This window comes from Rhinoderma darwinii, chromosome 6 (assembly GCF_050947455.1).
Source record: "Rhinoderma darwinii isolate aRhiDar2 chromosome 6, aRhiDar2.hap1, whole genome shotgun sequence".
NCBI classification, from domain to species: Eukaryota; Metazoa; Chordata; class Amphibia; order Anura; family Rhinodermatidae; genus Rhinoderma; species Rhinoderma darwinii.
The window spans coordinates 118,645,922-118,666,571 of NC_134692.1; the positions used below are offsets into that span (position 1 = coordinate 118,645,922).

Here is a 20,650-nt window from a genome sequence, read left to right on the forward strand (position 1 = left end):
CACCAGATCACCTGATTTTTCAGTGGCCATAAAAAGCAGCTATCTAGTTGGTTGCTATGGGCAGGTACTTTTCTTTTGCACCAATCCTGCTGCGTCACCACCATTGGACCCTGTAGTGATGTAACTGGCTAATGATTCTGCATTTATTTTCTCCACTTCAAGCGGTCATGGTATACCGTGCATATTAAGTGTCTAATTATGTAGAACAGCCGTACCAAACAAACTTTTTTTCCTGTCAATATTGAAAAAGACAATAGCCGCCTTGGTTATTCTACATTTTATTACATCCATTAACAGGAAGACAACATTTTTACTTTGCAATGTATAGAAATAAAAAAACAAACAAAAAATAAAAAACAAACAACCATCATAATCACACAAGACACATGAAAATATGGAATATTTACAAGAGTGGAAAACATTTAAAGTGGTAAAACACCAGGAGACGAGGACAGCACTCTGGGGTAAAGACTCTTCATACTTGAGAGGTTTGCGTTTCAGTGCAACACAGATACAGCATTGGTAGTTATGGGGGAACAGAATGGTAACGTTAAGGTCAGATGTCTTGTGGCCCCAAAAACAAACAATAAAATGCTCCCATACTGTAGAAGGTTTAGTTGTGTATCTCGCAGAACATTATTCATTCTTCTTCTCTTTTTGCTTGAGCAGTTTGTTTACTTCACGCTTTCCCATCCCAACAAACTTTGTGATGATCCCATGTTTGTTGAGGCCGGGAAGCAACACCACAAAACTCACTGAAATAAAAAAAAAACAAATGAATTAATAGAATTTATTACATCATAGAAAAACCACACACACTTTGTGATAGCTGGGTGACAATATGGCAAACATTAACCCCTTAATGACCGACCAAGCTATTTTTTGCGTTTTTCCCTCGTCGCATTCCAAGAGCTATAACTTATTTTTGCACTGACATAGCTATATAAGGTCTTGCTTTTTGTGGCACAAGTTGTATTTTTTTTTTAAACGCCTCCATTACGTCTGAAGAGAGGTCGTGTGCACATACCCTTAGATTTACTAAGTTTACGGTGTGGTATTAACATAACTTTATTCAGTGGATCATTACGATTGTGGCGATACCAAATTTATATAGCTTTTGTATGTTTTACTACTTTTACACAGTAAAAACACTTTCCCAAAATTTGTATTGGTTTTATTTTTATGCCGATGCAGCTGTACGAGGGCTTTTTTGCAGGACGACTTAGTTTTTATTGGTACCATTTTGGAGTACATGCGACTGACCACTTATCAAATTTTTTTGAAGTAAGGATGAACAGAAAACAGCGATTCTGGCATGGTTTTTATAGCGCTCACCGTGCGGTTTAAACAACGTAATCGCTTTATAGGTGGGGTCAATACGGACGCGGCAATACCAAATGTGCAATGTTTTCATATTAAGGTATTTTATAAGTTAAAAAGTGGGTTTCACATTTGGGATTTTTTATTTATTATTAACTTTGTTAAACTATGAGAACTATTTTTAGTCCCACTAGGGGACTTCACTATGCGATCTTTGGATTGCTTTTATAATACACTGCAATACTTCGGTATTGCAGCGTATTATTGCCGGTCAGTGTAAAACGGACAGGCACCTGCTAGGTCATGCCTCAGGCATGGTTTAGCAGGCATCCACTACAGGCAGACCTGGGGCCTTTGTTAGGCCCCCGGCTGCCATTGGCACCATGCGATTATAATTGGGGTGAGAGGGAGCACCTTCCCTCCAAAACCACTTGGATGCAGTGCTCGCTATTGAGCGCTGCATCTAAGGTGTTTAACAGGCGAGATAGATGTTGAAATCGATCCTGCCCGTTAGTGCAGGTGTCCGGCTGTTTTTAGACCGCCCGGCACAGGACACCCACGCCAGGCTTATGTCAAAGCGCCACGAAAAGGTGGCGTTTGGCATAATTACCCTTAATGGCCGCCGTGAAAAGGCATATTGGCGGTCGTTAAGGAGTTAAAGTTCAAAAACGCACAGGCAAATCTCAGGTGTCACAGCACTACTGAAGTAGGCAATGTATAAACGCATAGCTGAGTAGATATACTATACAGGAAGACGTAATGACAGCCATATTGTAACCCAGCTTTCTGAGAACATTAGAGGCTCTGGACTCCTTTGACAGGTCAGTGGTTACTTTATATGGAATATAGAATCACTTCCACATTACCATATTCCTTTATAGAGGTAAGGACAGACCCATAAAGATAACGATTAGGGGAGTCCAAGTTACTTGCAATGGCCACAAGCGTGTACGCGAACATGTGCTTCATTGGAGGCGACATGTAAAGAAACTCATTGCAGCCATATGAATAGATACATTTGTTATGTACCGTGCCAGACGGAGACCAGTGCTCTTTGTGAGGAGATCAAAACGCACATTGTCAGCTCTTAAATTGACAAATTGCCAATGGACAAAGAGGTAAAGCTACAGGGCGTAAGAAGGGAAGGAGGGAACGGGTTTCACCAGTAGAAATAGAGGTGTATATAGAGATATATATATATATATCTATAGGGTATGCGGTGAGTAGAATTTTCCATCTCTTTTGTCCTCCGGGACAGACTTGATTTAATAGGAACACTTACCAATAATGTATGTGAGGAAGAGGTTATGAACCTGTTGTCCAATCCAAGCAACCATAGCAAGTGCTGTTATCATCGACATGAAATACTAGACAAAGAAATAAGAAGGTCACTGACTGGAGGGGGTAGAGCTCACATACCGCAGAAAAGGACAAGTCACAGGACATATAAAGCTTTCATATAAGGGTATGTTCACACGGCGGGGGTCCGTAACGGCTGAAATTACGGGGATGTTTCAGCCTGAAAACATCCCCGTAATTTCAGCCGTACCGGCATGTGCAGGCGCTTGAACGCCGCGTCAATTACGGACGTAATTGGCGCTCCTATTCATTGGAGTCAATGAATAGCGGCTCCAATTACGGCCAAAGTAGTGACAGGTCACTTCTTTGACGCGGGCGTCTATTTACGCGCCGTCATTTGACAGCGGCGTGTAAATATACGCCTCGTGTGAACAGACAAACGTCTGCCCATTGCTTTCAATGGGCAGATGTTTGTCAGCGCTATTTTCGGGCGTAATTCGGGGCAAAAACGCCCGAATTACGTCCGTAAATAGGCCGTGTGAACATACCCTAAATGTTCTAAAGATAGATATCAACTAGGGATAATAGTCTGAAAATCATTCCTACCATCTTAGGCTTCTCCTCTTTTAAGACAAAAAGGCGTTTCCACCAGCCAATGATCCTCCTCCGGGTCTTTACAAGGTTGCTGCAGATCTCATGCAGCCTTTGCTGCTGCTCAGTGGTCCTGCACAGGGAAAAGCAAAGGATCAGTTTATTCAAACAAAAATCTCTAACAACTTTCCCAACAACCTGGAGCACTTTATCAGAAAACGGCACAGCCATCTGCACTGGAAAGCAGTGATCATTATACCAGCAGCAGAAAATACACAGCAACAGTAGAGCAAGCATGGTAACATGTCAGGAAGCAGCGCCAAATGGAGCATGTGGGGCACATTGGCAAGTTTGTTTTTGGTTTTAAGATTGCAGTTAAACAATTAGCAACTTGACTCACTGGAGCTCTGCGATCAAACATAGATAGCCCTGCCCTGAAGGTTTTTTGTGACTTGTAAGATACTATAGTGTCCATACACCAAACCAAAATATATGAAGACCCTACAGAGACCAGGTTAAAAGTAAACCAGTTTGGACATGAGCTTTTTTTTTAAAGGGATTCCCGACTGATCGAAGGGGCCCAAGTCCACCTGATATGGTCAAGGGAATCAGCTGTTGCGCCCTCATTTCACTGCATGGGAATTGAAGCAGTACAGAGCAAACTGAACTGAAGGGGCCAGGCCTTCCAGGATAGGTGTGCTTTGTAGTGCTGCTCAACACTTAGGCCCTGTTCACACTGAGTTTTTTGGGGCAGAAACCGCGCCAAAATACTCCTCAAAAACCGCCCGAAAATGCCTCTAATTGATTTCAATGGGAGGCAGACGAGTTTTTTTACGAGTAGAAAAAACGTGTCGTGGTAAAAAGGAGCAACATGACCCATCTTGGGGCGGTTTCCGCCTCCAAAACCCCATTTCAATTAGTCAGAAAGAGGAAAAAAAAAACCGACGAGTGTTTTGACGAGTTTTGTCAAACCACTGTGCAAAAACCTACTGGAGCAGTTTTTGCAGGAGGAATTTTCCTCCTGCAAAAAACTCCGTGTGAACACAGCTGACCTCATGCACACGAACATATTTTTTTCCTACTGTAAATATGGGTCCTTTGTCACACATATTCCACCCGTATTTACGGACCTGTTTTCTCTGCACTAAATCGGCAGCCCCTTCTCTCTATCAGTGATGGAAAGAGAAGGGGCAGACCTTCCCCAGCGATTGCAAGTAAAAGAAGTTCATACGTACCGTTGTCTTGGTGACGCGTCCCTCTTTTGCCATCCAGTCCGACCTCCCTGGAGGACGCGGCAGTCCATGTGACCACTGCAGCCTGTGTTTGGCTGCAGCGGTCAGATGGGATGAAACGTCATCCCGGGAGGCCAGACTGGAGGAAGATGCAGGTAAGTTAACTTTTAATACTATTAACTCCAGCGGTAGTCACTGCTGAAAGTGTTACTGCCGATCAACTCTTTCAGCACCCTGGACAGTGACTATCTCCTGATGTCGCCTAGCAACTCTCCCGTAATTATGGGTGCACACACGTAGCCACCCGTAATTACGGGAGCCCCATAGACTTCTATGGGCCTGCCTGTGCCGTTATTACGGCCTGAAATAGGACATGTTCCATATTTTTCAACGGCACGGGCACCTTCCCGTAAGCATACGGGAAGGTACCCGTGGGCAATAGAAGTCTATGGGCCCGTAATTATGGGCGTTTTTACGTTCGTGTGCATGAGGCCTTAGGCAATGACAGGGGTCTCAAAGTGAGAACCCCCTGCAGACACTCCAGGCATTACTTTTGTCAGTCATTCATTTCTAGGTTTAGGGTTTCATAAAAAAAAAAAAAAAAAAAAAAAAAAAATTATATATATATATATATATATATACCAATGGGTCTTCACATGAAACGGAGATTGCAATGCAACGTCCCATATACCAAATATCACCTGAAAAAAACAAAACAAAAAACCTACAATAGAACGGTACAAACCATGTGTTAGAGCCAAAAATTCTGGGAGCCAATGTTGGAACAAGATAGTCAGCCAGGCACAGACACATGATGAAACAGGAAACCCCAGAAAGGACTGATGGATCCAGGTAATAGATCATCCTGCAGAAGTAAATTTTAGTAGAATTAACTTTATATTTCTAAAGGAAAGATTATCGATTCCTGACCACTTAGTAAAAGGTCAAGATAAAAAAGGTCTAACCACTTTCTGTATATCTGCATTATTTCTGGCATACGTAAGTCCATACAACTCCCACACTGCTAGAGGGAGGGGGGGGGGGCAGGGTGACAAAGCTGGAAATTGTAATGTATACTTAAAAAAAAAATTCTATTGGAAATAAGAGGTCCTGAATTTGCCCATTAAGCTCAAGCTATAGATCCAATTCGTGAGGGTCACTTTCCTTTTCACTACAACAAACAGATACACAATGGGAAAGTTATAACCATTATGGTTGAACGCTTTATATAGTTACTTACAGAAACACAAAAGACACTGTCCCCATTATAGCGACTGGAAACCAAGGCTTCTCCCAGCGAAGGGTGCGGTCAGTAAGCAGGACCACCTCACCCCATCCTTGAAAATGCTCCTCGAGGCTCGCAGTTTCTGCAGCCTGAAATTGAGAAATCATTAAATATTTGCCCTGGAGAATAAAGATAATTCATCGTAACCATCACCGGAGTCATTCACTTTCATCCGTCAGATCATCTCTCAAGCCAATTGTGGAGAAGAATGAACCGTTCTTAAATTTGTATCTCCACATGTGATATATACAGCGAGCCCTCAGATTATACCCAAGGCATTCCTATGGGCTCCAAATGTAGTTCCACAACAAAGACCAGATACATGTTAAAGGAGTTTTCCAGCCACATTAAAAGTGATGGCATATCACTCCGACCATGAATTAACAGACTCCCTTACCATTCCCCTTGTCAAAGGGGCGTGTTCCTACACATTTTCACTGTCACTGATTGGATAGGGTCAGTGTGTCAGGACACGTCCCCAACTGTTAACACCCAGTTCCAGTTGTGAATTTATTAATGGACTTCTAGGAGGAACAACTTCGAGTTTTAACAAAAGATGCTTCAGAATGGTTTCATGGGCAATAGAATTTACTTAGACATGTCAGGAGAGGCGACCGGTCCTGTAATGTCAGCTTTAAGACTCTATCATCTCCATTAGTAATTCCCCCAACACAGCAAGCGATTCTGACAAAGTTATAAATCCCCAGAAGGTTATGAGATTTATAAAATTCCAGGAGCTCTTCCAGCAGAAATGTAGGCAGAATTTAGGCCACGATTTATAGCAGCCTGTATACATTCTGTCATTGGAGTCCAAATGGTCCTAAATATCAGCCATGACCCAGTGACATATCCTGCATTTTAATAATACATTCTTGTGGCTAGGGATGCACGATGCATCGAAACTTTGATACTGTTTCGATACTCTGCATCCCCAAATGGTTTGATACCGCTATTTCCTGTATTTCAATACTTAGCTGCGCAGCCGCACAGCTCAGTATAGTAACACATGAATGTATGAGAGCGGGGCTGTGGCTGTGTAATACAGTCATTGCCCCGCTCCTGAGTCCTGATAACAAGTGCGCGCGCGGTCAGGATGATGCGATGCGGCCAGCGCTGCACTAATGAGCGGCGGCACTGAAGACAGAACATGGCGGGCGCACTACAAAACACCCATGTTCTGTATTCAGTGCCTCATTAGTACAGCGCCGGTTGCATCTCCTCATGCTGATCGCGCGCGCACTTCATGTCAGGAGCGGGGCCATGGCTGTATTACACAACCGCAGCCCTGCTCTATAACTGCGGAGATCAGAGAAACCTCTCATCTCTGCCGCTATTCCCCTGAATGCTGCGATCAAAGCGGACTGCAGCATTCAGGGAAAATGAGAAGGGGGGGGGGATGCCCCTAGATCGCGTGTCAGGGAGTTCCTGTGACGCGATCGAGGGCCATACCATATATGGCCAGACCGCCCAGGGTCTATTGACAGACCCCAGGGCTGTCTTACCATATTTCTTGTTAGGGCATTCTTGGGTATGTCCTAACAACAGCATGTGTACTATCTGTCCACAGGCTAATGTACTGGCATATAAAACTGATATATGTCAGTACATTAAAGTTTAAAAATAAAGAACAAAGTAATGTTAAGTTTAAAAAAAAATACACATGCACCTTTTTTTACAATAAACATGAAAATAAGTCTCAATACATAATATACACATTCAGTAATGGCGCGCACAACAATGTTTTTGCGTCATTTATGATGTGTACGCTGTAACAAAATAAAACAAACACGGCTTTCTTTCACTTATTGTGAGGCGAGAGGTGCGATGAATTTAACCTCCATGTGCCTCACATTAATAGTAATTAACCCCATCATGTACCTCACACATTAACCCATTATGACTGAGAAACATGATGGGATTAATTACTATTAATGTGAGGCACATTCAAAATTCATCACACCACGCGCCTCACATCAGAAAACGGAAGAACTTTTTTTTTTTTTATTACTGTTGGCAAAGTATCGAAATCGCAATACTAAACGAAGTATCGGTATCGAAGTCCAAATTCTGGTATCGTGACATCCCTACTTGTGGCTAAAAGGTCTGATAACAGGGCTTAAAGAGGCTCTGTCACCAGATTTTGCAGCCCCTGCTATTGCAGCAGATAGGCGCTGCAATGTAGATTACAGTAACGTTTTTATTTTTAAAAAAACGAGCATTTTTGGCCAAGTTATGACCATTTTTGTAATTATGCAAATGAGGCTTGCAAAAGTCCAAGTGGGTGTGTTTAAAAGTAAAAGTCCAAGTGGGCGTGTATTAGGTGCGTACATCGGGGCGTTTTTAATACTTTCACTAGCTTGGCGCTGTGAAGAGAAGTAACATCCTCTTCTCTTCAGAACGCCCAGCTTCTGACAGTGCAGATCTGTGACGTCACTCACAGGTCCTGCATCGTGACGGCCACATCGGCACCAGAGGCTACAGTTGATTCTGCAGCAGCATCAGCGTTTGCAGGTAAGTTAGCCCAGCTAGTGAAAGTATTAAAAACGCCCCGATGTACGCACATAATACACACCCACTTGGACTTTTGCAAGCCTCATTTGCATAACTACAAAAATGGTCATAACTTGGCCAAAAATGCTCGTTTTTTTAAAATAAAAACGTTACTGTAATCTACATTGCAGCGCCTATCTGCTGCAATAGCAGATAGGGGTTGCAAAATCTGGTGACAGAGCCTCTTTAATGTAGGAAACAACCACTATAAACTAGAACAGACTAGAATTTCCGGTCTCTGGTTCTAGTCACTTAACCTTCAGGTCAGTAGCGGTCAATTGATTACTGGACTAAGTATTTTTCTGTAGAAGCAGAGCTGTGGAGTAGAAGTGTACCGACTCAAACTTCAAAATAAATATTGTATTAAATTAAGTGTTACATATTTACTCACAGGAGTTTAGAAAAGTTTTTGTAAACGTGTTATTAGTAAGTATAAAATTAGCCATTTATCAAGGCTGAAGCTAGGCCTCATGCACACTTACATCACCGTTTTCATGGCTGCTTTTGACGGGTCCGTGAACCTGTTTTAGCGGCAGTGTGAACTCAGTGTGCCGAGCATGGTACTGTCCAGAGTGCTGAGAGTTAATGGGCTGCACTGATCGGCGGTAACTCTTTCAGCACCCTGGACAGTACCATGCTCGGCGCGTGGAAAATACAGTTAATGTAATAAAAAAAAATAAAAAGCTCATACTTACATTCCTCCTGTCCGGCCTCCAGCGATGACGTTCAATCCATGTCGCCGCTGCAGCCAGTCACGCACGTTAGGATGACGTCAGAAGGCCGGCCTCCAGGGATGACGCTTCATCCCACGTGACCGCCTCTGCAGCCAATGGCAGGCAGCCGCGGCCTCTGCAGCCAATGACAGGCAGCCGCGTCACAAAAGGTCGGACAGGAGGAAGAAGAGGGACTCGTCACCAAGACAACGACCGGGTACGTATGAAATGTTTATTTTATTTTTAATCAGCAGCCTCCTTTCTCTATCAGTTATTGATAGACAAGTGGCTGCCGATTAGTGTAATATTTTGCTAACGTTTTTCTGCCCGCCCGGCGGTTGCTAGACAACGGCTCCGTCACACAGGGATGGCACACGGATGCCTTCAGGTTTTTTTGACAGCCCCATTGACTTGCATGGGCCTCACGGTCACGGAATCCCGGACCAAAGTAGGACACTTTGGATCGGAACGGAGCGTCAAAAAAAAAAAACTGTAGTGTGCATGGCCCCATTGAAATGAATGGGTTCAGGGTGCTATCAGTGACAAAAACGGATAGCACCCTGAAGGAAAAAAAACTGAAGTGTGCATGAGGCCTTAAACAGTGGAAAAATTTGAGAAGTTTGGCTTACTGACTCCATAGAAGAATACATCTCACTTATATACTGTGGTCCCTGAGGTTTCAATATTTTCAACTTACAAAGCCACAAGCAGCTCTTAAAGGAACAGTGTCACCAACATTTTTTTTTTTATATCAGTTTTATTAAAAACGTTTATATTTATTTGTGTGTTACTTTTTTCTATTTTTACACTTTCTACCCTATGGGGGCTGCCATTTTTTTTCCCATTTCTGTATGTGTCGATTAACGACACATACAGACATGGAATACGGCAGCTCCAGTCCCATAGGGACTGCGAACGGGGCCCGTTCCATCCACTATTGTGTACGCCGATTTGAAATGCGCGCCGTCCCGGTCCACAGGAAAATGGCGCCGAAGTCGCGGCCGGGCAGTAAGATTACTACTTCCGGTCGCGGCTTCCGGACTTGTGCACATGGAGCAGTGGCAGCAGACGGAGCGGACGGACCGGCGGCGACTGGAGCAGGTAAGTGATTTCTATGCATGTTCGTGTTTCAGTGTGTTTTACTAGTGTATGTAAACCTTCTACACTGTGTGTTAGCTCAAAAAATGGCGACACAGTGTAGGAGGTTAGACCGTTCAAACCCCTCGTTTCTCCCGGCACTAGCCAGGATAAAGGAGGGGGGATTCTGAGAGCTCACTAGAGCGAGGGATTTTTTTCCCAATTTTGCAGCTTAAAGCAATGTGGTTGCTTTACCACATGCAATGCTGCAATTTTGGGAATTGCTCCATCTAGTGACCAGTGCTGGGAAATATTATAAATTGAATCCAATTTATAATATTTCCTGACTCGTGAAAAAAAATAAAAAAAATTAGAACAATGTTTAATCACCTACACTAATTGTTTAACTAAAAAAAAAAAAAAAAAAATATGTTTTGCTGGCAACACATTCCCTTTAACTGTGGCACATGAAATGCTCTAGAAGACCCAGCCAATCAGCACTGCACACCGACTGGTCACAGTAAGCAGCCCCATGAAGCGCATGTGCCGATTGGCTGCTACCTGTACAGTACTAACGTCTGCTAAGCCAGGACCAGTTTTTCATATGGCACCAGGTGATGGCAAATTTTATTTTTACTGTACTGTTCAAGACCCTGTAGAAACTCGTCCTCGACAGAGATTCAGCAGCTTCCAGCAGATGGCCATGGCTCATTATGGGCTATGCATAGTATTCAGTAGACTGCTTAAACTGGATTTGTCACCAGTTTATTAATGCCCCATCTCCTAACTAAACTAATAGGCGCTATGATGCGAATAACCAGTGGTTTTTTTTTAGGAGCATTAAATTGCAAAGTTAAGAGCATTTTTCTAAATATGCTAATATGGCTCTGATTGCCAAATAGGTGACTTTCTTTTCACTCTGGGCGGTGTAATGTTTTCTGTATGACATTGTCCAATCAGCATACAGCTTCTCCCACATCCCTGCCCAGCAACACAGCCCGATCATATAGTACACTGCTTCCATTCAACTGGTGATACCGCCGGTTATTTTATAGCTAGATACTGGTGAATTATAATCTTTCATACGCAACCATAACCGCTGTTCCAGGTAGTCCACAGCCCGAGATACGGCTATTTGAAGTGGTCCCCTTCTCTCCAGCCTCAGACTGTGTGAAGCAGCTTCATGCTGATAGGACAGCATCAGAGGGTGTAGTACAGACATGGGCAAACTACGGCCCGCGGGCCACATACGGCCCGTTAGGCTTTTTAATCCGGCCCGCCGAACTTGTCCAAATTATAGTAAAAACCTCCTTTTTTTTTCCCCTTTCCCTGCAATGCCCACGTTTTCAATAGATGGCGCACTCAAAACACATTGACCGTTGTTAATGTGGCACGTATTTCTCTTTAATTTTCACTTCGTTTCACGTCACCATTAAGCCCTTCTGTGAAAATGAGCGGACCAAAGAGAAGGAAAGTGGACAGCGAATGCTGAGTGTTTAATAAGGAGTGGACAACAAAATACTTCACTGAAGTCCGATCAACGGCTGTATGTCGACCTACGTGTGTGAGCAGACGTTTAGCGTCATGAAAATCAACAAAGCCCATCACAGATCCAAGTTAACTGACCAACACCTCAGATCTGTCCTGAGAATTGCCACAACAAAACTAACTCCAGACTTTGATGCACTGGCAAAAAAGGGAGACCAACAACACTGTTCCCACTGAAATGGTGAGTTTTTCTGCTGTGTTATGAAAAAATGCATATGGAAAGTTTGGAAGTGCGTCTTTTAATTAAGAGCAATGCGCATTTACGCACAGCAGCGGTACAGTAGCTTAATTAACACGCCGCACATCGCTCTTAATTTAAATTTTCAGCTGCAGGTAGGATATTTAATACAGCCTATGTCTGTGTGCTTGGCAACGATACACGTGTACTGTTTGCGCGTGAAGGCGAGGGTGTCCGTGGCGAGTTTGTAGAGCGCGCGGTCAGGACAATCCATCCATGATTTTGCGGAGTTTAACACAAGTAGATATTATTGAGCTTGAGTATTTTGTTGTGTAATAATATGTTTTGAATGTTGAAAGTGATTCCATTTTTCAATAAATGTTGATTTCTTTAACTTTGCACCTTCGATTGAAACTTATTAAAAACAGACGCAATCTTGATAAATCACAGTGCGTATGTTATTTTAATCTATTTACATTTCCTCCTCCCAGTATCTGCGAAATAGTATGTAAATGCCATATCTTGCATATTCCTTGAGACAAATTTATTAACTGATAAGGGCTATTTTTCACATTTGAAAGACAGTTAATAAATTGGGTTGTAGTGTTCTTACTGTGCTATGAGGTTTGCACACACTACATTTAATGCTTTAGTATATCCGGCCCAAACACTCCCTCCAAATGCTCCTGGCCCGGCCCCTCTGTCAAATTTTAGAACCCATTGTGGCCCGCGAGTCAAAAAGTTTGCCCACCCCTGGTGTAGTAGCTTCACCTCAGGAGAGTCTCTGCCGTTTACGCCCACTTGTCTAGTATAGCCTCATTTACATATTTAGAAAAAAAGCTCATAACTCTTAAAATAAACGTTTTGGGACACAATTTTCACTATCATTATTAGTGTGACAGCGCCTATTAGATCAGCTAGAAGATTGGGCATTACTAAACTAGTGACAGATCTAATTGGTCATGGGTTCCCATCTTTTAAAGAGGAACATATGGATGTCAAACGCCAGCCCATCCACGCATTACATGGTTGGTTATTCATTTAAATGGCTGCCAGAGACAGAAATGCTACAATACCAGCCATGCAGAGGAGATTTGAACAATTCTTACCCACGTTGCTAAACATTTTCCAGACAGAAATCAAAAGCATGCTGCGTATAGTCAAGACCACAGCATGATTATTTTGTTCTGGATGCTCACCCTTTTAAATATAAGAGGGGTGAAATCTACGGCAAAATACACACATTTAATGTGTGTATTTTGCCACGGAAATTCTGCAGCATTTTAGTCCTGTGTGAATCCAGCCTAATACCACACTGCTCCTCCATGATGCCAGAAATACAACGAACGACCACTGAGCCCTCGGATTACATTGCATGTGACTGCTGCAGCCAAACAATCACCGGAAGTGCCGCCGAACCATCAGCGCTGGATTGCCACTGTAAAGGATCGGCAAGTACTACGGCTTGTTAATTTCCTTCATTTTCAGACATTAGGGGAAAAAAAATAAAAAAAAAAAAAAAAAAGTAAACCTTAGGCCTTATTCACAAGAACATGTTATACGTCCGTGATTTTTCACACGCGTTGCACAAACCTATTTTAATGAATGGGGCCGTTCAGACGGTCAGTGAATTTCACGCAGCATACGTGCGCTGCGTGAAACTCATGACATGTCCTATATTTGCCCGTGTTTCGCGCAGCACGCACCCATTGAAGTCAATGGGTGCGTGCAAATGGCGCTCGGCACACGGAAGTACTTCCGGGTGCCGCGCGCAACAGTAGTAAAAACAATGAATGAAACCAGAAAAGTACCTCGTGCTTTTCTGTTTGTAAAATAAAACCAGAGTGTCATGATGCCGGCTGCGCGAAAATCACACAGCCGCGCACCTTATGCTGATGACACACGGACCTTTTGCATGCGCAAAACGCAGCGTTTTTTACACGCGAAAACGGACACGTCCGTGTGAATAAGTCCTTATATGAAATCAGCGTATTCAGGTGCAAATTCAGCAGGACAAGGTCATATCAGTCAGCTGGGCTTCAATGGTTCTCTTCTCAGAAAACAGAGTTCTCGCACAATACGCCCATCCTATTATAGTATTCTGCTAATGGAGACTGGTCAGAGAAAATGTACTCTGCAGTGACAGCTTCACCATCAGACCATCCCTGGAGAAATGGAGGGACATTGATCTCATGGGCTGATTGATACATTGCCCTAATATAAGCGGATGACCGTGACCTCAAGAGGGACATTACATTTTCAGAAAATAAAGTTACACAATTTTTCCAATATACTTTCTGTATCAATCCCTCATGTTCTCGGCTTGCTGTCATTCAATAGCTCAAAATTCATGATTTACCTCCAGTGTCCTATGACAGCCACCGGTGCACAGCTCATTAGTTTGGCTACATTCACACCAACATGGCCAACCTCCGACGTGGAAAAACTACTGTTCAAGTCAGAGGTTCACCTGTGCAGGACACGTTATCACACATCCCCCATAAACTAGAGTCTACGGAGAGATGCGAAGCGCAAAAGAGTAGGACATGTCCTATTTTTTCACAGACCCTTCACACGCTCTGTTAAATTAACGGTCCGGTGACCGGCTCCATTGAAATACATGAGCCCATGTGACCGCCGTTGTTTTAATGGCGGTCACACAGACATAACAGATGCTCGTCTGAACGAGGACTTATTCACACAAACGCATGTATTTCAATGGGGTTGTTCACACGGCCGTTGTTTTAACTGTCTGTTGAAAAATAGGACATCTTATTTTCTTCCGTTTTAACAGATTCCTCACAGGTGCAACTCTGATGTGAAAAAAGGCATTTTTTCATATCCGAGTCTGCGTGTGAATCCAGCCTTAAAGTACAGCTAGAGCTGCCTTGTAACAAGCCATCCACACCACATGATTGTTGTTCCCACTGGAAGTAAACAGTGAAGGTTCCAAGGGTTCTATAAAATGACAGCAAGCAGATGTGTTAAACACTGAGAAAATTAGATACAGAAAATACATTATAAAGATTAACCTTTGAACTCAACCTAAGGGTGTTAAATTTTTCAGCCTGTAAAATGTAGTGAGGAAACGTAAGGCGTTTACTAGCGCATTTGCCAGTACAGCGCTCCTCAATTTTGTGTATGTTCATTACCCTGCACATAAACCAATCACATTCTCCGAATATTCACAGCGCAACCAGTCTGAAAGTTTACAGTGCTTGGGAAGAAGTGACTGGGGCAGAAGAGGATGGGGGCACAGCCTTATTTAGTGAATCGATCGGGTTCCCCAGCAGCATTTAAAAAAAAAAAAAAACAGGATCCCGACCTGTCCACAGAGTTTAAGGCAGCACAGAGTATTTCAGGAGCCGCGTTCTGCTCCCGTAGGTAAACGGGGTAGCAGCACTGCGAAGACCGCATGGAGAATTCACCGGCGGTCAGGATAGAACGTAGCAGCTAGATGAGGGGAACACACCCAGCTGCTAAGTGAGACACAGCAGGGCGCGCTTCCAACACAACCGTGCTGTTAGCTATACAGCTGACGGCTGTCAGCCGTGCAGTAGGATCTTGTGCGGGGTGGTGACTTGCCAATCATGTGAAGGTGTTATTGAGGACAGGAGTGGAGGAGAGGTAACAGACAGAGCTACGTAATGGTAAGAGCAGAGTTCACAGCAGCACAGAATATTTCAGGAGAGGAGCGTGCAGATGTTGAGTGTATGACACTGACTGGTCAGCGTCATACACATAAACACGCCCAGTTGGACATAACGAAAAAAAAAACGCCCAGTTGTCCATTTCAAAGCCCATTTGCGTATATATATATATATATATATATATATATATATATAATTGCTCATAACTTGGCCAAAAATGATCGTTTAAAAAAAAAAAAAACAAAAAAAAAAACTTTGCTGTTATCTACATTGCAGCGCCGATCACATGCAATAGGAGATAGGGATTTGAGAATCTGGAGCCTCTTTAAGTCTGATGGGGATGGGTGTTAGCAGCATGTGGACAGAAGGCACATTCATGACTGTAAGGCCTCATTCACACGAGCGTATCAGATTCACACGCGTGAAAAACGCACATTAATCTGGTTTGTGTGTGGAGTTATGCATCAGTGTGCGGTGCGTGATTTTCACACACCCATTGACTTCAGCCGGGTTATACTGCCACATGCACATACCAATTATATAAAATTCTCAGGAGGATACTGCAAAAAAAAAAATAATAATAATTTACAGTGAAACCTTTCTAGACTACATTATTCTCACATTGTCAATTCCCTTAAACCCATTTTATATTGAGCCTGCTTTATTAAAGGACCTAGAAGAACACATTTCACTTTAATCTTGATAGTCTCTAGTACCTTATTACAGAAACACCCTGTTGCCACCAGGCTCTTCTGGTCTATAGCTAGCCACAGAACATTACTGAATTTGAAGTCTACACCTCCAGAAATGAACCAATGGGCGGATGACAGGTTGATGACGTGGACTTGATACGAACTACTTTCCTGGCATTATGGTTTTTGTTTTATTGGGAGACTTAGTCACAAACCACTGCATCAGAGAGCTCAGAGTCAGGATTAAAGAGGATCTGTCACCAGTTTATCAATTACCCATCTCCTAACTAATCGAATAGGCGCTTTGCTGCTAATACAGTGAGTTGTTTAAAAAAAACAAAAAAACGTTTATTATTGGCAAAGCCAAATAGGAGAGGACTTTATTTTCAGTCCAGGCGGTCTAATATTTTCTGTAGGACGCTGTCCAATCAGCATACAGCTTCTCCTCCTTCACTGCCCAGCAACACAGTGTGATCATATAGTACACGGCTTCCATTCCCAACTGTATATTCCACTGGCGATACAGCTAGAACTGCAATCCTGGTGCCATATGAAAGATTAGAATCTGCTGTTCTGGTTGGTCCACAGCCGAGATATGGCTATTTGAAGTGGTCCCCCTTCTCTCCAGCCTTAGTCTCTCACACTGTGTGAAGCAGCTTCATGCTGATAGGACAGTGTCAGAGGCTGTGAAGAGGCTCCACCTCAGGAGAGTCGCTGCGGTTACCTCCCAGTTGTCTAATAAAGGCTCATTTACATATTTAGAAAAAAAAGCTCAGAGGTTTTAAAATAAACGTGACACAATTTTCACCATCATTATCAGTGTGACGGCGCCCATTAGATCAGCCAGGAGATTGGGCATTACTAAACTAGTGACATCCCCTAACAGTCCATATAACAGCCAGTCACAAAGTTTCCTTACAATAGTCCGTAACCATTTGTCTCATGAAATGACCGCACAAACCATTACATGGGCATAACTTCCTTGGGGTCTGCAGTCAGAAGATATCAGACACCTCCCTTCCTCTCGCCTGTCACTGGACGTATTGGTGGAAATTGACCACAGATACAGGACAGTATACAATTCCTCCCGGTTGTAAATACGAAGCCTGGTAACACAAACAAAGCAGCAGGTTCCTCCATTGTTGTAAGACGTTGGGATATTTACCAAAACAAACATTACAGATTCAGTCTCTTAAGTTTCTGTCAATACACTCCTGCCAAGACTTAGGCCTCATTCACATGGCAGGGTTTCCCGGCCGGGTGCCGGCCGTTCATAAATCGGCCGGCACCCGGCTGCATTAGGAATGATAGACCCCTAATGGGGCTATTCACACGAGCGATTTTTTGACGGCCGTCAAAAAATAGGACATGCTCTATCTTTGCCCGGGCACCGGCTCCCATAGAAGTCTATGGGGCCGGGTATTACACGGCCATCACCGGAATGTGTTCCGAGTGATGGCCGGGTTTCCCGGCGCTTGATCTCCTCCTCCTCACAGCGCAGAGTGCATGTGAGGAGGAGGAGTTGATGCCATCGCTGTACACTGTGTGGCAGGGCCGGGGTGTACAGCAGGTGGAGGGAGCGCTGCGCTGGCTCCCTTCCCCTGCTTGTTAAAAGCACCCTGGCTCGGCAACACCTTCGATGGCGCCGCTAGTAGCAGCAGCTGCTACTACTGCAGCGACGCCACTATAGCAGAGCAGGGAGGTATCTCCCCGCTCTGCTATGTGCTAGCCGCACTTTAGCTCCTTGAAGGAGCGGAATCCCCGTGTTTTCGGGGATTCCGCTCCTGGACAGAGCGCTTGATGTCTCTGTCCATATCTGGGCAGTGACATCAGGGGAAACTCCTGAAGCGGAATCCCCGAACGCATGGGGATTCCCCTTCAGGAGCTGCCGCTGATGTCACTGTCCGGCCCGGCACGGATGCATAACTTTATGCAAACCGGCCGGGCAAAATGGCCGATTTTACCGGCCGACACTCGGGCTCGGGAACGACCCGGTCATGTGAATCCCGCCTTACGTTTTAGAAGTGGTCAATGAAGTCTGATGTTGGATTTCTAGCATGAACGGCTGTACAGATCGGCCGAGTTGTGAGGGTATGTTCACCCGCAGTGGTTTCAGACTTAATTCGAGCGTCTTACGCCTGAAAAAACGCCCCTACTACGCCTACAAACATCTGCCCATTGCTTTCAATGGGAATTACGATGTTCTGTTCCCACGAGCCTTTATTTAACGCGTCGCTGTCAAAATACGGCGCATAAAACAGCTCGTCAAAAGAACTGCGGGACACTTCTTGGGACGTTTTGGGAGCGGTTTTTCACAGACTATTGAAAAAAGCTCCAAAAACTGCCGTAAAAAACGCTGCGAAAATCAGGAGATGTTTTCGCCTGAAAACAGCTCCGTATTTTCAGACGTTTTTGGTCACTACGTGTGAACATACCCTTACTGAATACTTTATACGAGCCACCGTGAATGTCCTTGTGTTTAGTAGTCTTGTCAGATTTCTAGGAATGGAAACATAAGCGGTCAGGAGGCTATAAACCCTTTATAGAGGGGTTTGTTCTGGGAATCAGTGGTGGTCCAAGATCATAGAGTAACCCTAATGAAGTATATCACGTGTATCCACATATAGATCAGTATATGACCAGTGGGGGTCCAATACCCGTACCACGCACCTATCAGCTGTTCTGGTTCCCAGAGGCAGCTTGTAGTCACGCAGTGGCCGGTATTGGAAGCAGAAGGCTCCGTGCACTGTACAGCGGCCGCCCGAAGCTCTCCTCCTATTCAGCAGAGCTGCAGTAATCCAGCACGGCCGTTATACAGTGACCGGAGCCATCTGCTTCTGGCATGGACGTCTGATGCCTAGAGGCAGCTGATCAGCGCAGGGTCTGGGTGGGAGTCCTACCGATCATATATTAACAACCGATCCTGTGGATAGGTCATCAGTATGAAAAACCACCCCTTACAACTATCATTTATAGGCTTATTAGATCTAGTTTGCGGTTCTACTACAGCAGACCCAAACAAGATGCATCAATCGCGTATTACAGCTACGCTTTGTACAGAGAAGCATGAGGCCCACGTAGACATTAGTCGGCAGCTCATCTAACCTGCATGGCCAGGGGGCTATCCGGGTTCCAAATTTTTTTTTTGCTAATGGCAGAAAATTAGATGAACGAAAGCAGCAGCACTTACCAATCCTTTTCGCCCGGCGATCCAGCGCTGACACCCTCGCGGCACTCCCAGGGATTGGTTACATGCACAGATAATGTGACCGTAGCAGCCAATCAGAGGGCTCATCAAGACTAATCGTATTTATGGCATAATGCCAGGAATACAACACATGACCGTTGACCCCTCTGGTGCCTGAGGGGGCCCAAAGGTCTGTCACATAAGGCGGCACCAGTGGACAAACATTTACACCTAAGGCCATCTGTACAACCCAAACACGATGGGAACAGACCAGTACACCGGGCTGAGGTGGCACAGACTGCCCGAGCACCGCAGGTTACTCCTACCTGTCTCACTGCTCCGCCTGAGGGACAGGAAAATGGCTACACGCCAGTCACTGAAGCCGCTGAGCTCCATGTTTACAGCAAGAAGCTACTAGAAGGACGCCATAACCGCCACCTCCTCACCAATAAGGGAGAGTCTATGGGCGTAATATAGAGCATATTATCCCTCGAGGTGAAACGCCGCTTCTAACAGATAAGGATGAGGGACACTGAGGCAGGAATAATAACCGCAGCCATTAGAGGCCGAGCCCAGGCACTGAGCCCTCCCTCACCGCTGTAGCCCGCCCGCCCGCACTCACCAGCTGGTTAACGCTTCTGTTGTCGCCCGGCTCCGCCATTATCTTCAGTACAGCCCTGCCCCAGTCACACTGAAATCACAATATGCGGCTCTTTCGCCCGTGCCGGACATAAATAGCAGCTTCCGCCAGGCAGCTCAGGCGCATGCGTGCTGTGATTGGCCGACTCAAGCATAAACGTCGCCCTAAACGCCAATCAGCGCGCTCCGTCCAATAACATGACGGTTCGAATTTGAATACGAGGCTTGTACGGTAATAATAATGTCATCAACGTCCAGTCTGAAATGTGGTCATCGATATAAACCGCATCACATCATCGTGGCCGCATAGTAATAATAAATAGGAAGATGAAACGGTCATACAGCATTGTTTAGGTGACCCCTAATTGACATGATTCTAGAATTTTAATAAACATTACGTTAGGGAGTTGAATAATATCAATTACTCCATACGGCGTGACAGTACACACACGGGGAGATAATACACATAACAATAATATGCAAGGCAGGATCATATATGCACATACTACTTTTTTACTTTAGTGCACAGCACTAATAATGCCCCACAGTGCCCCCTGCACAGTATAATGCCCCCATAGTGCCCCCTACACAGTATAATGCCCCCATAGTGCCCTCTACACTGTATAATGCCCCCATAGTGACCCCCACACAGTATAATGCCCCCATAGTGGCCCCCACACAGTATAATG

The 20,650-nt window shown here is 44.5% G+C and overlaps 1 protein-coding gene across 3 annotated transcripts; it reads right to left on the minus strand.

The window, feature by feature from the left end:
• Nucleotides 1–262: 262 nt before the first annotated feature.
• Nucleotides 263–20,106, minus strand: ARL6IP1 (ARL6 interacting reticulophagy regulator 1). 3 transcript variants are annotated; one of them, XM_075830172.1, is made up of 7 exons: nucleotides 19,945–20,106; nucleotides 17,097–17,241; nucleotides 5,683–5,816; nucleotides 5,188–5,307; nucleotides 3,226–3,343; nucleotides 2,603–2,687; nucleotides 263–755 (listed from the first exon to the last, which is right to left on the minus strand). In XM_075830172.1, exons 2-7 carry the CDS (start codon nucleotides 17,097–17,099, stop codon nucleotides 637–639), a joined length of 579 nt encoding a protein of 192 aa, XP_075686287.1. In that variant the 5' UTR covers nucleotides 17,100–17,241; nucleotides 19,945–20,106; the 3' UTR covers nucleotides 263–636. The 3 variants fall into 3 exon arrangements, with proteins under 3 accessions (XP_075686287.1, XP_075686288.1, XP_075686286.1); XM_075830173.1 differs by lacking the exon at nucleotides 19,945–20,106 and adding an exon at nucleotides 19,326–19,412; XM_075830171.1 differs by lacking the exon at nucleotides 17,097–17,241 and having other exon boundaries at nucleotides 19,945–20,104.
• Nucleotides 20,107–20,650: the final 544 nt, after the last annotated feature.